The sequence below is a fragment of the Caretta caretta genome, chromosome 1 (genome assembly GCF_965140235.1).
Source record: "Caretta caretta isolate rCarCar2 chromosome 1, rCarCar1.hap1, whole genome shotgun sequence".
In the NCBI taxonomy this organism is placed as follows: Eukaryota; Metazoa; Chordata; order Testudines; family Cheloniidae; genus Caretta; species Caretta caretta.
This window is the reverse complement of record NC_134206.1, coordinates 259,650,046-259,667,850: the sequence shown is the minus strand read 5'-3', so window position 1 is coordinate 259,667,850 and position 17,805 is coordinate 259,650,046. Positions and strand designations below refer to the sequence as shown.

The 17,805-nt window shown below is 49.4% G+C and overlaps 1 protein-coding gene across 1 annotated transcript; it reads right to left on the bottom strand.

Annotated features, from left to right (window-relative positions):
- Nucleotides 1-2,950: 2,950 nt before the first annotated feature.
- MAFF (MAF bZIP transcription factor F) lies at nucleotides 2,951-12,778 on the bottom strand. The gene is made up of 3 exons (XM_048833996.2): nucleotides 12,506-12,778; nucleotides 6,561-6,630; nucleotides 2,951-5,934 (listed from the first exon to the last, which is right to left on the bottom strand). Exons 2-3 carry the CDS (start codon nucleotides 6,594-6,596, stop codon nucleotides 5,521-5,523), a joined length of 450 nt encoding a protein of 149 aa, XP_048689953.1. The 5' UTR covers nucleotides 6,597-6,630; nucleotides 12,506-12,778; the 3' UTR covers nucleotides 2,951-5,520.
- Between the last annotated feature and the right edge of the window lie 5,027 nt (nucleotides 12,779-17,805).

Here is a 17,805-nt window from a genome sequence, read left to right as displayed (position 1 = left end):
TCCTTCTGCAGGTCTTCTCTGCATTAAAAACCAAATCAAACCTAATGGGAATATTTTTCTAGTTGTGTATAAGTATGAGGAGATTAGGTATGAATCGCTCAGTTTCTCTGTGTTGCTTGCAATATATTTAATGGTGACTTCATAGAATCGTAGACTTTAAGGTCAGAGGGGACCATTATGATCGTCTAGTCTGACCTCCTGCACAATGCAGGCCACAGAATCTCACCCACCCACTCCTGTGAGAAACCTCTAACCTATGTCTGAGCTATTGAAGTCCTCAAATCATGGTTTCTCTAGATAGTACTTCTAGTCCTGCCCTGAGTGCAGGGGACTGGATTAGATGACATCTCAAGAGCCCTTCCAGTCCTACACTTCTCTGTGGAAACATAGTTCTTAACCTTCCTATGCCTCCATTTCCCTGTTCGTACAATGGATGATAATGCAAAACGCTTTGAGATTATCTGTTTATGGGAAAAGGGAAATATAAGTGCAACATATTACAGTAGGTTAACTGAGTTTAGTTTAAAATCCTATGCACTCTGGTTATAGGCTTACTGATGTATTTTTGCCATGCGCTTCTAGCCAGCATGAAATTGGTGATAAATGTGGTAGCTGGGTTACAGGGGGCCCCCTCTCTACTTCGTATGGATGCATCCCCAAAGAAACAAGATGCTACTTATTGGAGCAGCCCCAACCAATAGTGAGACGACACTAGAGGAGGGATCCTGGTAGGCTGGTGGGGGCTGAGAACATGAATTCTGGCAGGAGTGAACTAGAGGCTGCTGCAGTGGAAAGCAGAGGGAGACTGGATGTCAAATGCAGAACAGGTGTATGGATTCAACATTGCCTGGAGGCTGGGAACTTACCTGTGCACATTGCAAAGCTCTGTAGTAATCCATCCCACCTGGGCTCTGGCAAGCAAAAGTCATCACATGTTTGTCCATGTAGGTTAAGAGGATCCTTGTTTTCCTGGGGTGATGGCAGCTCTGTGGAATGTGGAGCAGGTGGGACCTACTACCAAGCAGTCATTGACCTCTAGGTAACATTCCTGGAATTCCATCGTGGACCTGCTTTTCCTGCTGCATGCTGCATTCCTGCCACAGGGGCCTCCTAGCTCCTTGTAGGTTCCCCATCAGGAAGGGCCCTCTCCCATCCCCACCCCCCACCCTTTAGTCAATTAGTAAGGCAGTGTAGTCTCTTGGCTGCAAGACTCCTGTGTAGGCAGCAGAATGGACCCCACAGTGTTTCCCTCCCTGCAGCCCCCATGACTCTATGTACACCAGCCAATGGTCTTAGTATCCAGATCCTTCCACCTCAAAAACTACTGAAAGTTGTTGCGACCTGATTGTATTTTCCAGAGGCTACCTAGCTGCAATCAGGCTCCAGCCTATCCCTAGCAGGATGAGAACCCTGGCAGCCCTTGGCACTAATTGCCCCCTTCATTGGCACAATCAGCAGGAAGGCAAGGGCACTGAATGGGGCAAGGAGCCCAAATTGTCGTCTTGCCCCTAGGGGTGGCTGCTGCAGGACAGGGCTGAGTAGGGTTACCACTTTTAAATTAAAAAAGGCACCCCCTCCCCCGATCCACACACAAAAGGCAAGCCTACCGCAACCCCAATCCCCAAGGCAACTCTGCAACATGCCCTCATCCCGCTTCAGCTGCCACTTACAGTGTGTAGAGCAGTGGTTCTTAACACATTTAACATTGTGGGCCGCTGGACCTCAGGTTGAGAACCACAGTGCACCCCTCCCCTCACAGGTGGACCCCTATGCCCAGCGCCTCCCGCCCAGAGACCCCTCCGCAGAGTGGGGCCCAGAGTGGAGCCCTGGGCACGGTGGCAGGGACCCAGTCCCTCTCTGTGGGGCCGGGTGGCAGGCTGGACCTTGACCCCACAGGGCCAGCCAGCAGCCCCAACCCCGTGGGGCAGCCCCCAGACACAGCAGGGCTGGCCAGCAGCTCTGGACCTCAAACCCCAAACTGTACAGGGTCGGGCGGCAGCCCCAGACCTTGGACACCCTGGGACGGCTGGCAGCCCTGGACCCCCGCCACGCTGGGCGATCAGGCAGCTGGGAACCCAGACCCACCACACAGCTGGGCCGCAGCATTGAGCTAATTGGGCTACACGGGTTGAGAACCGCTGGTCTAGAGAGATTGATAACATACCAGTCTCCTCACTCTCATGTGACTCAAACCCTCTCTCGCACACACGTGCGGCATGCTTGCATGTTGATGGGCAGACAGCTGCTGTATTTTCACCAGTTTTGATCTGTTATGACTTAAACTGCAGAGGTGGGAACACTGCCGCATCTTTAGCCAGACACAGAAACTTTTAACATTAGCTATCCCAGTGTATTGCGATGATAATGCAAATCTTTAGACCCACATTAAAAAAAAAAAAAAAAGGACAGATTAAATTATTTTTCTGGGAAATGGCAAATCCATAAAAAAAAAAAAAATGACCAGGCTGGTTGAATACCAGCCAGGTGGTAACCTTAGGGCTGAGACATGTTGTTTAGGCATTGTGTGCATTTGTGTTGCTGCCTCCCATGTTGGACCTGTCCTGTGTATAAAAGTGAAGTCCACCCTGAGGCCAGTCACTCTGACTCCTGCCACTAGGATCCACATTCACTAGTATCTACAACCCAAGTGTTTTAAAAGACCTCAGACCCCCAAATCATGTGATTGCACAGAACCCAAGTTCTTTTTATTCACCTTCTAGGTTCTGAGCACTTTGGGTGCAGCTGGTTCATGTACCAAATCTTTTCTGGCCAACTGGCAGGGCTAGTAACTTCTTTAATGAAAATGATATCTGCCACGCAAGCTCTTGACTCCAACAAGCAGGGCTTTGCGAAAAACAGCCAACCGAGAGCACCACAAGAGCTGGCAATACTTATTCAGTTTGATAAGGCCAGAGATCTGTTCTACAGCTTAATAAACTCACACCCTCGCTGTGGAAAAAAACTTGCTTTATTTGTAAAGTTACAAAATACAGAGGAGTCGGGTAGATCACTTACTGTACGTCAGAAAATAAATACCTTTTTTTTGCTCTATATAAGTATAAGATAAAATGTGATTTGCATATATAAAATATAAAGTACGGCTCTGTACCAACATCCTGGCTGTGCCGAGAGGCGGAATGGCAAAGAGGACGTGAAAATAACTTACATTCGTGCAATAAATAAACCAAAAGTGGGGAAGGGGAAGGGAGAGGCTAACCATGGAACCTCTCACAAAGTACACTGAGGCGGGGAGGGGAAAGTTTGGCCACACCTCTCTGGAGCTGGCTGCGGCACTGTGGTGGGTGGCAGGGCAAGCTGCAGGGACCACCAACCCGATGTGGGGGAAATGAAGGGGTTAATTACCTAACCTAGCAGATGCCGGAATGGCGACTGCCTGGCATTACCTTTACTGACCTCTATGCTGTCTGTGTTTATTTATGAATCCGCCTCCTTCCTGTGCCCAAGCTCCTATTTGAATGATACTGGAAAAGGTGCCCGTGACTGGTAGGGAGCGGGGAACTATCCCCCGCTCCCTGAGCCACCACCTGGGCTCTCCACCTTCCCGCTTTCCCTCAACTAAGGGGTTGAGCCAGCCTGGTTCCGGGGAAAGGGCACCGAACTGGGAGTCAGGAGACTTGGCTTGTCAATTCCCAGGCGTGCCCCCAACCTGCTGGGTAACGTTGGACGAGTCACTTCACCTGTGTGCCTCTGTTTCTCCCTCCCTTCCCCCCCCCCCCGAGGGTACGCTCTTGGGGGCAGGAGCCCGCTCCCCCTCTGTTTGTACAGTGCCTAGCACAACAAGGTGCCAGTCTTGGTGGGGATGTCCAGGTGCTACTGTCATGTAACTAGTAATTTTATCTCCACTACAGCTGTGTTTATTTCCTTCCTGCTGGCCTTTTGAAGAGTCCCACCATGCCATGGAGGAAATGTCACCATTGGAAGGAAAGGGTGTGAGCATGTGTGTAAGCAGAGATAAAAGGACACTGCTCTCCTCCCCCTGTCTCTCCCCCCACCCCTAAAATTCCATCTTTAAAGCTAAAGAATCAAATGTGAGCGGCCAACCCATTTCAACTGGTTACTGGCTCCATCTGCCTTTTCAGGCTGTGCTGGTTTTTGTAGGAATGGAGCCCGCCCAGCAAAAACCAGATTGATCCTACAACTTCCTTCTGCGTTGCTTATCTCTGCAGCTCATTTGGCAATTGTGCCAGCTCCCAGTTACGTAACCAGGACCGAAACGCGCTGTGCCTCCTTTGTTCTTTTCAGGTCTTCTAAATGCTGCGGTCACAAAACGTGATTGAAACAGTCTCTCCTCCCTCCTGTATTTCAAACCTAGTGCTGCTGCTACTTCTCTATCCAACTGCCTCACTTGCTTTGTTCCTCTTTCTAGTGTCTCTACTCTCCCTCTCTTTCCTTCTCTCTCTCTCTCTCTCGCCCTCTTTTTTTCCCATCCTGGTCTCTCTCTCAAAACTCACTTCCTTGCCGTGCAGGAGATCTTGGAAATTTAGCCCCACTGCTAAACTTAAATTCACCCCTGCAGCTGAGTCTTTGTATTTCTAGTGTGCTCATCACCCTGATGTCTAGCCCAGAGCTGAGTTGTAATGGCTAGGAGCTGAGCCAGTCCTGACACGTGCTACAGAGAGCCTGTTGTTTCTCCATCACGCACAGGCTTGTCCTCTCTTCCCCCCCCCCCCCCTCATTAAACTGCAACCTCTCTTTCCCCCAGCACTACCCTAGCTCCTCTTAATGCCCAATCCCTGGAGGACAGGCTTAACTCAGCCTTTGCGATTTGCTCTCAATAGCAGTTGTTTCGGGGCCTTCCTGAAAAGGTGTGGGGAGGAGATCCAGGGGTTTCTGTGGCAGCTTGGGGAAGTGAAGACCCCCGGAATGCAACTGACAAGGGGGCAGGGAGGCTTGCAGTTTATCTCCCTCACGGGAGGCCACAACAGAAAATCTGAAATAGAAGGGCCAGGGTTAGGGAAAGAGGGCAGCAGGGTTTTGGCAATTCCTGGCTACTCTCTGGATGGGTATCCCATCCCCTGCTCTGTGCTTGACAAAGCAGAACAGGTCCTTGGCCTGCCTCCTGATTCTCTCCCCCTGCACAATCTCACAGACCTTGGCGTCAGTGGGAGCTGTACCCCTACCAATAACAAATGGGAGCAGTCTCTGAGCCCCATGTGTAAATACGGGGGGAGGAGGCACCGATGAGCAGGAGTAGCTAAGAGGAAACTTTTTATAACAGTACATAATTGGTCAGGGAGGGAATATTTAAGCTAGGAGATTCCTGTTGGCACATTTTCACCCAGCTTGCCAAGTTATGGGGGGGGCTGAACTACTGCTTGGTTCAAGGAAGATGGGAGCAGTGGGGAGAAATCGAGGGACCACTTGTTTTAAGGTCTTCAAGTCAATTCTGTCTCCTGCAGGGATTGTGGGAGAAGCCAGGGCAGCCGCTGTCCATTCTGGGTAAAGAGCTGGGCCCAGCCATGGAGGGAGGACGCAGTTCGTGGAGGGGTTGGGTGGGCACTAGGAGTATGTGGCCTGGTTGGTGCCAGATTTGACAATGGTGATGACGCTGGCGGTGGCCACCTTGGCGGCAGAGCCATGGGCAGCGACTGTGCGGGCAAAGCCCTGCAGCGCCTCGTACTTGCCCCGCAGGGCGTCCAGCTCCAGGCGCATGGCAGCGTTCTCGCGGGCCAGCTTGTCCACCTCCCGCTCCAGCTCCGTCTTCTGCTTCTGCAGCTCCTCCTTCTGGCAGACCCGCTTGACCCGGCAGCTGGCCGCGTAACCGCGGTTCTTCAGTGTGCGCCGGCGTTGCTTCAGCCGCGCCACCTCCTCCTTGGAGAGGCCCCGCAGGTGGTGATTCAGTTCCCGCACTGACAGCCCCATCAGCTCCTCGTCCGACAGGTGGGGTGTGTTCTCCCCCAGCTCGCGCTTGATCTGGCCACGAGAGGACAGCGGGTAAGCAAAGAGTGCGTTGGAGAGAGGGGGAGGGGTGGGGGAACAGAAGAGAGCACAAGGTGGGCAGGGGTGCTGGAAGGGGGGACAAGGGGGCCATGGCCCATCACTTTTAAAAGTGGGAGGGCTATGCCCTCCCCATTTTTACTGGCTGTAAGGGGGAGTGATGGGGGGAGGGGCAGAGAGGAGCGAACAGGGGGCTGAGGTCTTGGGGGGGAAGAGAGGCAGCGCAGGAGGCCTTGGGGGAAGTCGCAGTGTGCGGGCAGGGCTTTGGGGAGAAGAGGCGGCATGAGGGCAGGGGCTCGAGGAGAAGGGGCGGCGTGAGGGCGGGGTCTCGGGAAGAAGGGGCAAGGTGAGGGTGGGGCTTCAGGGAAAAGGGGTGGGGCATGGGCAGGGCTTCGGGGAGAAGGGGCGGCATGGGGGCAGGGCCTCAGGGAAGGGGTGGCGTGGGGGTTGGGGCCATGGTTCAGGTGCCAGTGTCCCCCCTACTTTTAGGGCCCTTCCTCTGCTCCTGAGGGTAGGAGAGAGGAATGGAGGGAATGGGGATGAGGGAGCAGGGAGAGAGGAGGTGATGCTGGCTGTGCTCTTTGGTGCGAACTCACTCGTACCTTCAGGGCCTTGCTCGATAAACTGTCTGTAGACATTGTCTCCTGCAGTCGTGCTCCCCAAACGAGGACCCTGCAAACAAGCCAGAGGCAACATGTCACTTCCCTCCATCCCTGTTCATTTCATGCCTCAGGCTCCGTTAGTAGGGGGAGGGGAGAAGACAGCCTGGCCCTACAAATTCCTCCCACATCCTTTCTTTGCTCCCCAGCATTTCTTGCCCCAGCCCCACAAGCCTGGAACATAAATCACTTGGTCCCTTCCCCAAGGACATGTTCACGGGGGTGTGGGTGCATCCTCTGTCCCGCTAGAGAGATGGGGGTTAGGGAACCGCAGAGACTCAGCACTGAATTAATCAGTTATTTCATTTTAAAAGCAAAACATTCCAAAATTCCTTCCTCTCCCTTATTTCCCCCAAATGACCAGCAGCAACCAGAACCCAGGGCTCCCTCTGAGAGCCCCCACCCACCCACCAATGCAGGTTATAGACAGGTTCCCCTCTGCCCCACGCCATCCGTCCATGAAATAGATGGGCCCTGCCTTCACCAGAAACTGCAGGAGGGCAAGAAGTTTCCTGACTGACAGGAAACGTGGTAGGGAGGCAGCTGGTGGGAGTGTCATTGAAATGTCCCTGCCTGGAAAGGAGGGCTAAAGGGAAAGTAAAAGCAACACAGGCAGCAGGACCAGAGATCAGCAGGGAGGCCGGGGAAAGGGGTGTTTGGCTGGTAGGGTTGTGGCATAACCCATAAAACTGCCTGGGGACTCTGTTCTTCCAGGCCCCCCTCTCACCTGTAGGCACCTGGCCTGCCCTGACTGGCTCAGTGGGCCCTGGAAGAGATTAAACTCCCTCCCTGGATCTTGAGTTGGGAAGGAGACCTTTGCTGACAGATTGACAGAGCCCCACAGACGAGTGTAGGAGAGGGAGGGCCAGGGGCAAAGGCAAGAGGCAGATGGATGAAGGCAGGTTTGGGGGTCGGGGGCAGGCATAAGAGAAGGGATCCACTGGGGGAGCTGTGCGTGTTGCTGTGGCACAGGCCCCCACAAAACTGAAGGGCAGCCCCACTAAAAGATCAAGCACCAGGGGACCCAAGCCGGGGACCCAAAATCAGTGTTTGAGTCTGGCCAGGAGGAGTGGGGGAGACCAGGCGGCCATTCAAAACTTACAAACTTGTCTGAAATACCCCAGTCCTGTGCCCTAGAGTTAGAGGATTTCAGAGGAGTCCCTGTCACAAGCAGCGCAAAGGGCTCTTTCAGCCTCCCCAGTACCCCTCAAGAGCCATTCAGGGTGCACGTGTCTTTCTGAGCCGTCTTCCCCCACCCTCTGGGGACTGAGCTGGCAGAGGTGAGCCACGGGTCTTTCCCACGGACAGGCCAGCCATAGAGGGAAGGAGTCACTCACTTTGTTCTGCTGAGACATGCCCAGACATGATACTCGACTGAGCCCACGACCTGGGCAAACCAGGCTCATGGAGAACACTCTCCACAAGGGCCCAGCACTGGAGGTGGTAGGGGACTGAGGCACGTCCCTTTCACTCCTGAATGCCAACCGGAGCCCTGGCAGCAAGCAGGACGTCACCCCAGGGGTTCATGTAGATGCCACAAGGAATGGAGGAGGCAGTTCTGAGCTAGGAACAACTGCCAGGGCACATCAGGAATGGGACAGCTCCCTCAGGGGCTGCTCTGACTGCCCTGTGGCAGGCAGGGACCTCTTCTGGGGACCAGAGTGAGACTGTGACACCCCCCCACCCCCATGAGGATACAAATACAGGCACTCACGTAGGCCTGCATGTAGAAACACCATCCAGATTTCCACCTGGCTGAGCGGTATCATTCTCTTTACCTGCCCTAAACTGCCGCAGAGTAGCCACCTTCCATCTCGGGGGGCGGGGCAGAGCGAGCCCTATCTAGAAAGCATTTGGGATAGAAGGCACTAGAAATACGGACACTTTTTTTGTCCCACCTACATGCACGAGTCTAATACAGAACAAGGATGTGCCCAGATGTACCTGCACAATCATGCGCAAGTTTGCCACCTGCCCTGCCTGTGAAACGTGAGCAGAGCCATGAAGCCCGGGGCTCTGACAAAGCCCATCCTCAAACACACACGGAAAGAAACGAAACAGTGTCAGAGCCAGGAACCACCTCATTTCATGGACACCCCATGCTTTGTGCCCCACCCTCCCATGCTGGAGGCTGGCGCAGAACAGGTAGGTGGCAAAGACTCCTCTGCTCTGTGTCTGAGTGAATCACATGTCTGGAGAGTCCCAGAGGAGGAGGAGCAGGAGTGAGGGAGGCAGCAGGAGTGTGGGAGGGAGAAAAGCCATCTCACTGTGATTCAGCATAGAGAGCAGCAAGGTCACCAAGGCTATACATGCCCCCTTCTCGTAATTCTCCCCCTGCGGCAGGGTGGAAGGGAGGGGAAGGATTGCAAGGCTGAAATGTGACCATGATTATCATGAAACAGCAGCCATACAGCGCTGTGAATTCACCCAGCAAGACATGTTCTCTGTCCCAATGAGCTTCCAGTGTAAGCTAGACAGGACAGGGGCGACAGACCAGGTAAGCAAGGGTGTGAGGGCTAGTGATAAGAGAAAGAGGAGGTGGTGTTGGAAGAGGTGGCCTTGAAGGCAGAGAGAGGCTGCCTGATGGTTGAGAAGAGGCAGACTGCTCCAACCGCAGGGAGCAGAACAAGGGAAGGTGGAGAGACAAGAGCATGAGAAGGAGCCCTAAGGAAGAGAGGGTTGGGAGAAGTATAGGGAGTGAGGGAGAACGAAGGGGAAATAAGAGCAGAGTTGGAAGCAGGGGGTGGAGTATGCAGGGCCCCTAGACATGTGGGTGAGGAGCTGGCATCAGATACAATAAGAGACACACTAAAAATGGGGGTCATGGATGGGGTGACATGGTCAGAGCAACAGGAGAGGTGGACAGTGCAATATTTGATTGTCTGGAGGGGGCAGGCACTGTTAGAGGCAGAGGCCAAACTGTAAGAGGTTACAGTAACTAAGACAAAAAAATCAGAGCCTCATGTAACCTGAGTTCATTGCAGCTGAGTACGGAAATGCTCGTCCGGGCTCAGTCTGCCATTGTCACAAGTGAAAGGACTTTAGTTCAGATTCACAAGAATAGTCACTTGAGACGCGCAACTTGAGATGCCCACTGTCAGAGACAGGAGACTGTGGAGTTGGAGACAGGTGTAGAACTTCCCTGATCCGGCGAAGATGGAATCAGAGACTAGGAGCAGGCCCCCACTCGTGGATATCAGAGTCTGTCCAGAGTCAGTCTTCTGCTACTTTAAGAAGCTTGGGTGAGGTGTTAAAGCTAAGATACCTCGTGCACAAATGTCAGGAAATTCAATTATCTGGGTACCCCAGTGGCATTAACTCAGCTACATTGTGCCTCACACGCTAACGCAGAACATTAAACACCATGTTTAGCTGATCAGTGTTTTTCAGTCCCTGACTTTTCCCACATCTTGGAATGACTATAAATTATCTCCTGTCCGCCCTGCTTTAGGGGCGTGATTTAACACACACAAGGGACAGGGAATTCAGGCCTAGTCCTCCAAGGTAGTTAGCTGCTAAACTCCCATGCTTCAATATTCATGGTTCCAGCAGCAACCCCACTTAGCTGGACGCTGCTCCCATTGAACTCAGGGGCAAAACTTCCATTGACTCCATTGGGTACAAGACTGGGCTCACTTTGTTGATTCATGCCCAGCATTGTCGCATGTAGCTCCACTGGTCTTAGGATAAGGCAATAAAAAATAAAAATAAAAAAGGTCCCCCCCCAGAGAAAAGGAGGTTTCCTAGGTACTGTCTTCTCTTCCCTTACTACCATCTGGAGGTGGCAGGAGGGTTGTAATTCTGTGATTTGATGGGGAGAGAAGAGACCTGGCACCTAAAGGTGCCTCGATACCATTGTGATGGATGTACTAAAAGTAGGCAGATAAGCTGGTTGACACTGCGTGGGAGGAGGTGGCAATGGTGGCAAATGTGTGGGGATGGGGTAAAACTATTGCGAGTAGCATCTAATTCTAGCAGTGATTCCCCATTGGGACGGTGCACTAGGCTGTCCTAGTAGGGGAAAACTGGACCTTTTCCCCTCACTCTGCACCAGGTTTTGAAGGGTGAGCAATAGCTGCACCTGAAGGGAGGCATCTGCCTGGAGAAACCTCCATTCAGTGTTGTGGGAGAGGGAGAATTCCAAAGGGAATCCCTCCCCAACCTACCTCAGTCGAGGCAGATCCCAGCAATGTTGATTATGTTGGGCGCTAAGCGGCGTCCCAAACACTGGAGGAGGATGGAGATACCAGTGTATGACCTGTGGGTGGTAGAAGGGGGTACGTGAGGTTCAGAAGAGGAACTAATGAGTGTAGTGAAGTGGGAGGGTGTGACTGCTATTTCCTTGCTTTTTATGGCTTGTATTAGCAGGATTCACAGCCTAGCAACCTTACCTCCAAGTATTTGTGTGGGATCTGATATAATAGTTGTCATGTGATAATGAGTCGCTTAATTCTAACATTGAACATGAAGTAAGTATTAACCCTAAGCTACTCTCTCTGCTTCCCTATAGAATTTCTGCCTCGAACTTTCCCCTGCCCTTCCTGCCTGGCTTCCTGCTAGAGATTTAAAGAAACAGTACACACATATCCACACAAGTATGACCTGTGCTTAATGTATACTCAGTGGTAGTCATTAAAAAGGCAGCATTTGCCCACAAGTCATCACATGTTGGCATGTGTGACAGTGTCATTTCCCCCCTAGATATCCTTAGAATAAGAAATAAGCCTGGTACTTGTATGGCATCTGCTGGCAAATGTAACTAGCGCCTTTTATCCCAAGAATTCAAAGTGCTCTGTAAATTCATTTCCAAGCTATGCTGTTTACACAGGGATGATCACTCCGCCTGCCACTGAAATGCAGTCACCTCTGGGCCCAAACACAGCAGCTGCTCAACAGTGCACAGCAGTACTACACAATAATTCAGGACAGAAGGCAAACGAAGAACAATATCTATCCAACCGAAACCTCAAAGGGAATTTAGGGGCTAAATTTTGCAACTGTTGCATAGCTAACACTACCACTGAAGTCAATGGGAGCTCAAGACGAAGCAAAGAACACAAGATGGGGTCCTTGTGGTTTACCCCAGGTGGCATTTGGCTGTGATTGTGTATCTCTGAGGTACAAAAAAATGGGATATCTGGGATGATCCTGAGCCCATAAAACTGGACAGTGGGCAGTGTGTACTGAGCACCCATACCGATTTCCCAGGACAACTACCTTAAAAAAGGGATCATCCTGTGAAAACCTGGACAGACGGCAATCCTAGATTTGGCCAGGGTAGAAGGGCTAACATCTCTAGTCTTATTAAATGTGCCAGCGGATTCTCAATAGATCAGGGCCTCAGTTGTACCTCTCTTTCACTCACACACATACATGCCCCACACACAGTTAATTTGCGCCATGAGTAACTTCTCTGTTATTGAGAGATTTCCTGCCTTCACAGCTGTCTAAGCTCAGCAATGGGTGTGTATAAAACAGACATGAATGCACACTCACAGAGACACTCTGTGCTTTTGAGCATTTTGAGCACTCTGATCCTCTCCAGTGCACCTCTCCCCACATGCTTCTCTGAAGATAAACCCCTAATATCCCAACCTGATAAAACTATGTCCTTCACCAGCCACACTTTCGCCCGCCTTGATTTCAGCTGACATCAACCCTCCCTTTAGCTGTACACACGCACTCCTAAAATAAACGCGCCACAGAGAAGAGCTGTATCATTCAGGCTTTTTATCCTTCTCTGGGCACAAGGAAAACAAAAAGCCCACACTGGTGGGATGCACACATACACAGCCAGGAACATAAACACACCACCCCAAGCTCTTTGAAGACTGTAAACATCCCTCCTATGGAGGGCTGGGAAAGAGATAAGCAGAGTTCTCACTTACTGCGTGTGTGCGTTGGTTCGAGTCTTTGTTGGTGCTCTCCTCCCTTCTTTATCCCCTTGGAGATCCTTTTTCTTTATGGTTTTGCTCTGTAACCTGCTTGTTTGAAGTTGTTGTCTGGCGAGGAGCTGGGCTCTGGGCTGAGATCTGCTGAGTTGTAATGTGAGTTTCCTGGAATTACTCACTCACAGGATTCTTTTCATTCATAAAAACACAGTCATGCGATGACATCATTGTTTCCCCTCCCTCTCTCCCCATCTTAGCGAAGGGCACAGCACAAGCGTTGGAAGCGACAAGAAGCGGCCATCTTGGTGCTGGGCATTAATCTTAAAGGGCCAAGTCCCTTTGTTCTTCTGCGTATCAATAACCATTATGACTTTTGGCATTAATAATTAATAATGATATGTGTACTTTTCTAGGGAGAGATGATTTTGTTGTTGTTAAAGCATAGCACTGAGAATCAGAAGATGCAGGTGGTAGTCCTGACTTTGTCGTTTGGGCAATATTACCTCAGCCGCCTTGTCTTTCTAATAGCCTGGCACCAGCAGGGCTGCACTGCACTGCATACAACAATGGAAGATATCGAATGTTACCATCCAAAATGGAAATTCCACAACATGAAGAAAAAAAAAAGTGAAACTTAACAGCATTACCTCACCTTGTCGCACTTGGGCAAACCCACCTTGTCGCACTTGGGCAAACCATTTAGCCTCTCACGTTTCCCCTTTGTGAACTGGGGATATTGATAGTTCCCCCTGCCACCCAGACTTCTTGTAAGGCTAAATTAATTAACCTGTACAAAGTGCATTGATCTCCTTGGGTGGAAAGCACTGTAGCAGTGGGCATTATTATTATTGTGTTATTAACAGTGTCTTGCATCTGAGGACTTCAAAGCGCTCAAGATTAGGAATGAATTTTAAATGGCTTCTTTTAAAATGTTGGATGAGTATATATTAAAAGTGGAGAAGAAGGGGAACCATTGTTGCTTGGTGGTGGGGGGTTTTGTTTTGTTTTGTTTTTTTTTAAGAAAAAAGAACAGGAGTACTTGTGGCACCTTAGAGACTAACAAATTTATTAGAGCATAAGCTTTCGTGGGCTACAGCCCACTTCATCGGGTGCATAGAATGGAACATATAGTAAGAAGATACATATATACATCCAGAGAAGGTAGAAGTTGCTATGCAAACTGTAAGAGGCTAATTAATTAAGATGAGCTATTATCAGCAGAAGAAGACAAAAAACTTTTGTAGTGATAATCAAGATGGCCCATTTAGACAGTTGACAAGAAGGTGTGAGGATACTTAACATGGGGAAATAGATTCAATATGTGTAATGACCCAGCCACTCCAGTCTCTATTCAAACCCAAGTTAATCGTATCTAGTTTGCATATTAATTCAAGCTCAGCAGTTTCTCGTTGGAGTCTGGTTTTGAAGCTTTTCTGTTGCAAAATTGCCACCTTTAAGTCTTTTACTGAGTGGCCAGAGAGGTTGAAGTGTTCTCCTACCAGTTTTTGAATGTTATGATTTCTGATGTCAGATTTGTGTCCATTTATTCTTTTGAGTAGAGACTGTCCGGTTTGGCCAATGTACATGGCAGAGGGGCATTGCTGGTACATGATGGCATAATCACATTGGTAGATGTGCAGGTGAATGAGCCCCTGATGATGTGGCTAATGTGATTAGGTCCTGTGATGGTGTCACTTGAATAAATATGTGGTCAGAGTTGGCATCAGGCTTTGTTGCAAGGATAGGTTCCTGGGTTAGTGTTTTTATTGTGTGGTGTGTGGTTGCTGGAGAGTATTTGCTTCAGGTTGGGGGGCTGTCTGTAAGCAAGGACTGGTCTGTCTCCCAAGATCTGTGAGAGTGAGGGATCATTTTTTAGGATAGGTTGTAAATCTTTGATGATGCGCTGGAGAGGTTTTAGTTGGGGGCTGAAGGTGACGGCTAGTGGTGTTCTGTTCTTTTCTTTGTTGGGCCTGCCCTGTAATAGGTGACTTCTGGATACTCTTCTGGCTCTGTCAATCTGTTTTTTCACTTCAGCAGGTGAGTATTGTAGTTTTAAGAATGCTTGATAGAGATCTTGTAGGTGTTTGTCTCTGTCTGAGGGATTGGAGCAAATGCGGTTGTATCTTAGAGCTTGGCTGTAGACAATGGATCTTGTGGTGTGTCCTGGATGGAAGCTGGAGACATGTAAGTAAGAATAATGGTCAGTACGTTTCCGGTATAGGGTGGTGTTTATGTGACCATCGCTTATTAGCACAGTAGTGTCCAGGAAATGGACCTCTTGTGTGGATTGGTCTAGGCTGAGGTTGATGGTGGGATGGAAATTGTTGAAATCAATGTGGAATTCCTCAAGGGCTTCTTTTCCATGGGTCCAGATGATGAAGATGTCATCAATGTAGCGCAAGTAGACTAGGGGTGTTAGGGGACGAGAACTAAGGAAGTGTTGTGCTAAGTCAGCCATAAAAATGTTGGCATACTGCGGGGCCATGCGGGTACCCATAGCAGTGCCGCTGACTTGAAGGTATATATTGTCCCCAAATGTGAAATAGTTGTGGGTGAGGACAAAGTCACAAAGGTCAGCCACCAGGTTAGCCGTGACATTATCAGGGATACTGTTCGTGATAGCTTGTAGTCCATCTTTGTGTGGAATGTTGGTGTAGAGGGCTTCTACATCCATAGTGGCTAGGATGGTGTTTTCTGGAAGATCACCAGTGGATTGTAGTTTCCTCAGGAAGTCAGTGGTGTCTAGAAGATAGCTGGGAGTGCTGGTAGCGTAGGGCCTGAGGAGAGAGTCCACATAGCCAGACAATCCTGCTGTTAGGGTGCCAATGCCTGAGATGATGGGGCATCCAGAATTTCCAGATTTATGGATCTTTGGTAGCAGATAGAATACCCCTGGTCGGTTCTAGGCATGTGTCTGCAAAGATCTGTTCCTGTGCTTTTTCAGGGAGTTTCTTGAGCAGATGGTGTGGTTTCTTTTGGTAATCCACAGTGGGCTCAGAGGATAATGGCCTGTAGAATGTGGAGTTAGAGAGCTGCCTAGCAGCCTCGTGTTCATATACCAACTTATTTCATAATGACGACAGCACCTTCTTTGTCACCCTTTTTTATTATGATGTCAGAGTTGTTCCTGAGGCTGTTGATGGTGTTGTGTTCAGCGCGGCTGAGGTTATGGGGCAAGTGATGCTGCTTTTCCACAATTTCAGTCTGTGCACGTCGACGGAAGCACTCTATGTAGAAATTCAGTCTGTTGTTTCTACCTTCAGGAGGAGTCCACACAGAATCCTTCTTTTTGTAGTGTTGGTAGGAAGGATTCTGTGGGTTAGTATGTTGTTCAGAGGTGTGTTGGAAATATTCTTTGAGTCAGAGATGTCGAAAGTAGAATTCTAAGTCACCACAGAACTGAATCATATTCGTGGGCCTGGAGGGACAAAAGGAGAGGCCCCGAGATAGGACTGACTCTTCTGCCGGGCTAAGAGTATAGCTGGAACGATTAACAATATTGTTGGGTGGGTTAAGGGAACTACTGTAGTGGCTCCTGGTGGCATGTAGCAGTTTAGATAGTTTAGTGTCCTTTTTCCTTTGTAGAGAAGCAAAGTTTGTGTTGTAAATGGCTTGTCTATCTTTTGTAAAATCTATCCATGAGGAAGTTTGTGTGGAAGGTTGTTTTTTTATGAGAGTATCCAGTTTTGAGAGCTCATTCTTAATCTTTCCCTGTTTGCTGTATAGGATGTTGATCAGGTGGTTTTGCAGTTTCTTTGAAAGTATGTGGCACAATCTCTCAGCATAGTCTATGTGATATGTAGATTGTAATGGATTTTTTACCTTTAGTCCTTTTGGTATGATGTCCATCTGTTTGCATTTGGAAAGGAAGATGATGTCTGTCTGTATCTGTACGAGTTTTTTCATGAAGTTGGTGGATTTCCATTCCATACGGCTAAAGTCAGTGCCTTGCATAATGACAGGAAAGTATTTTTAATTAGAGGCAGGCGTAATCCATACCAAAAAATGGAAGGGTTCACCCATCCCTTCTGGAGTTGTTATATCAATATGTTGTGTGTGTTGAAAGACACATCATATAGGGATGACATGTCTAAGATTACTATAAAAAGGAATTTCCTACTGCCTCTAACAGCACGCCTTCCTTCTACCATTTAGTGCACCAGTCATGGGGTACTGAGATTATCTGGTCACACGACTTGCCTGAAATTTACTGAGCAGTCGCAATTTTCCAACATCTGGCCTGCTGCCTCCAAGTTTAGAGGACAATGAATGAATCTTTTGGCATTTATTTGGGGTCTTGTCATGTTACATTGGGTGGGGATAAACATTGCAACACAGCATTTAGTTCTGCATGGACAAATACAGAAAGGAAGGAACTGTAAAGGGGATGATTCCTGGCTAATTTCAGCCATCAGAACATCATGGTTTAGCTTTTCTCTCCTTTACAAAATTAACCTGTAGTAATGATTCAATGATGACAATGATGTTACTGAAGCGTTAGGCCAGGACTGCAGGGTAGTATTGTGTTTTTTTTTTTACCAGGGCTTCTGTAGGGGCAAGGTTGCGGAAGATTGGCGAGGAGCTAAGTGGTGGACTGAGTATGTGACTGGATGTAAGCGGAGGATGCAGGCAGTTTCAATGAACTTTGTCCGACAGACCCTGCCAAAAGATATTGTAGCATAGCTCAGCATATTTTTGCCTGTAAACAAGTCAGTTTATGTAATAAGCATAAATTATATATGTAAGAATGTAACCGGCTGTTGAGCTCATGTAACCCCGAAATAAGCATGGAGAATATAGCGCCGCAGAGGACTCCCCCCCCAGCGAAGTCCTGCCTGGTCAGCTGTCCCGAATGGCCAGAGTCCCCTGCAACCCCTCCATGCGTCCTAGGGGCTCCCCGCGCAGATTGGAGCATAAGTTCTTCCTTCCTTCAATAAAGCATAGTTTACTATTCTTAGGCCTGAGTGTCCTCCTTTCGCTGGTATCTTCCCCCCCAGCCCTTGCGGGCACAGCTTCCTATCATCTTGTCCAGAAACTCAATCATATGGGTTACATAGCTAGTGATTTCTGTGCCCCAGGACATAGCATTTGCTGAGACTCCTTTGCGTTCATGCAGGTATCAGTCCTTGAGGAAAAAAGAGGGACAACATTTGCCATCCTTCCACTCATTTTAGGCCAGTCCTGTCGTTCATGGGTCCAGTTTTGCCAACTCCAAATGTTCAAAAATCGTGAGTCAGGCTCACCAAAAATCATGAGGTTGGTTTTAAAATCATGAAATTATGTAACAATAACAGATT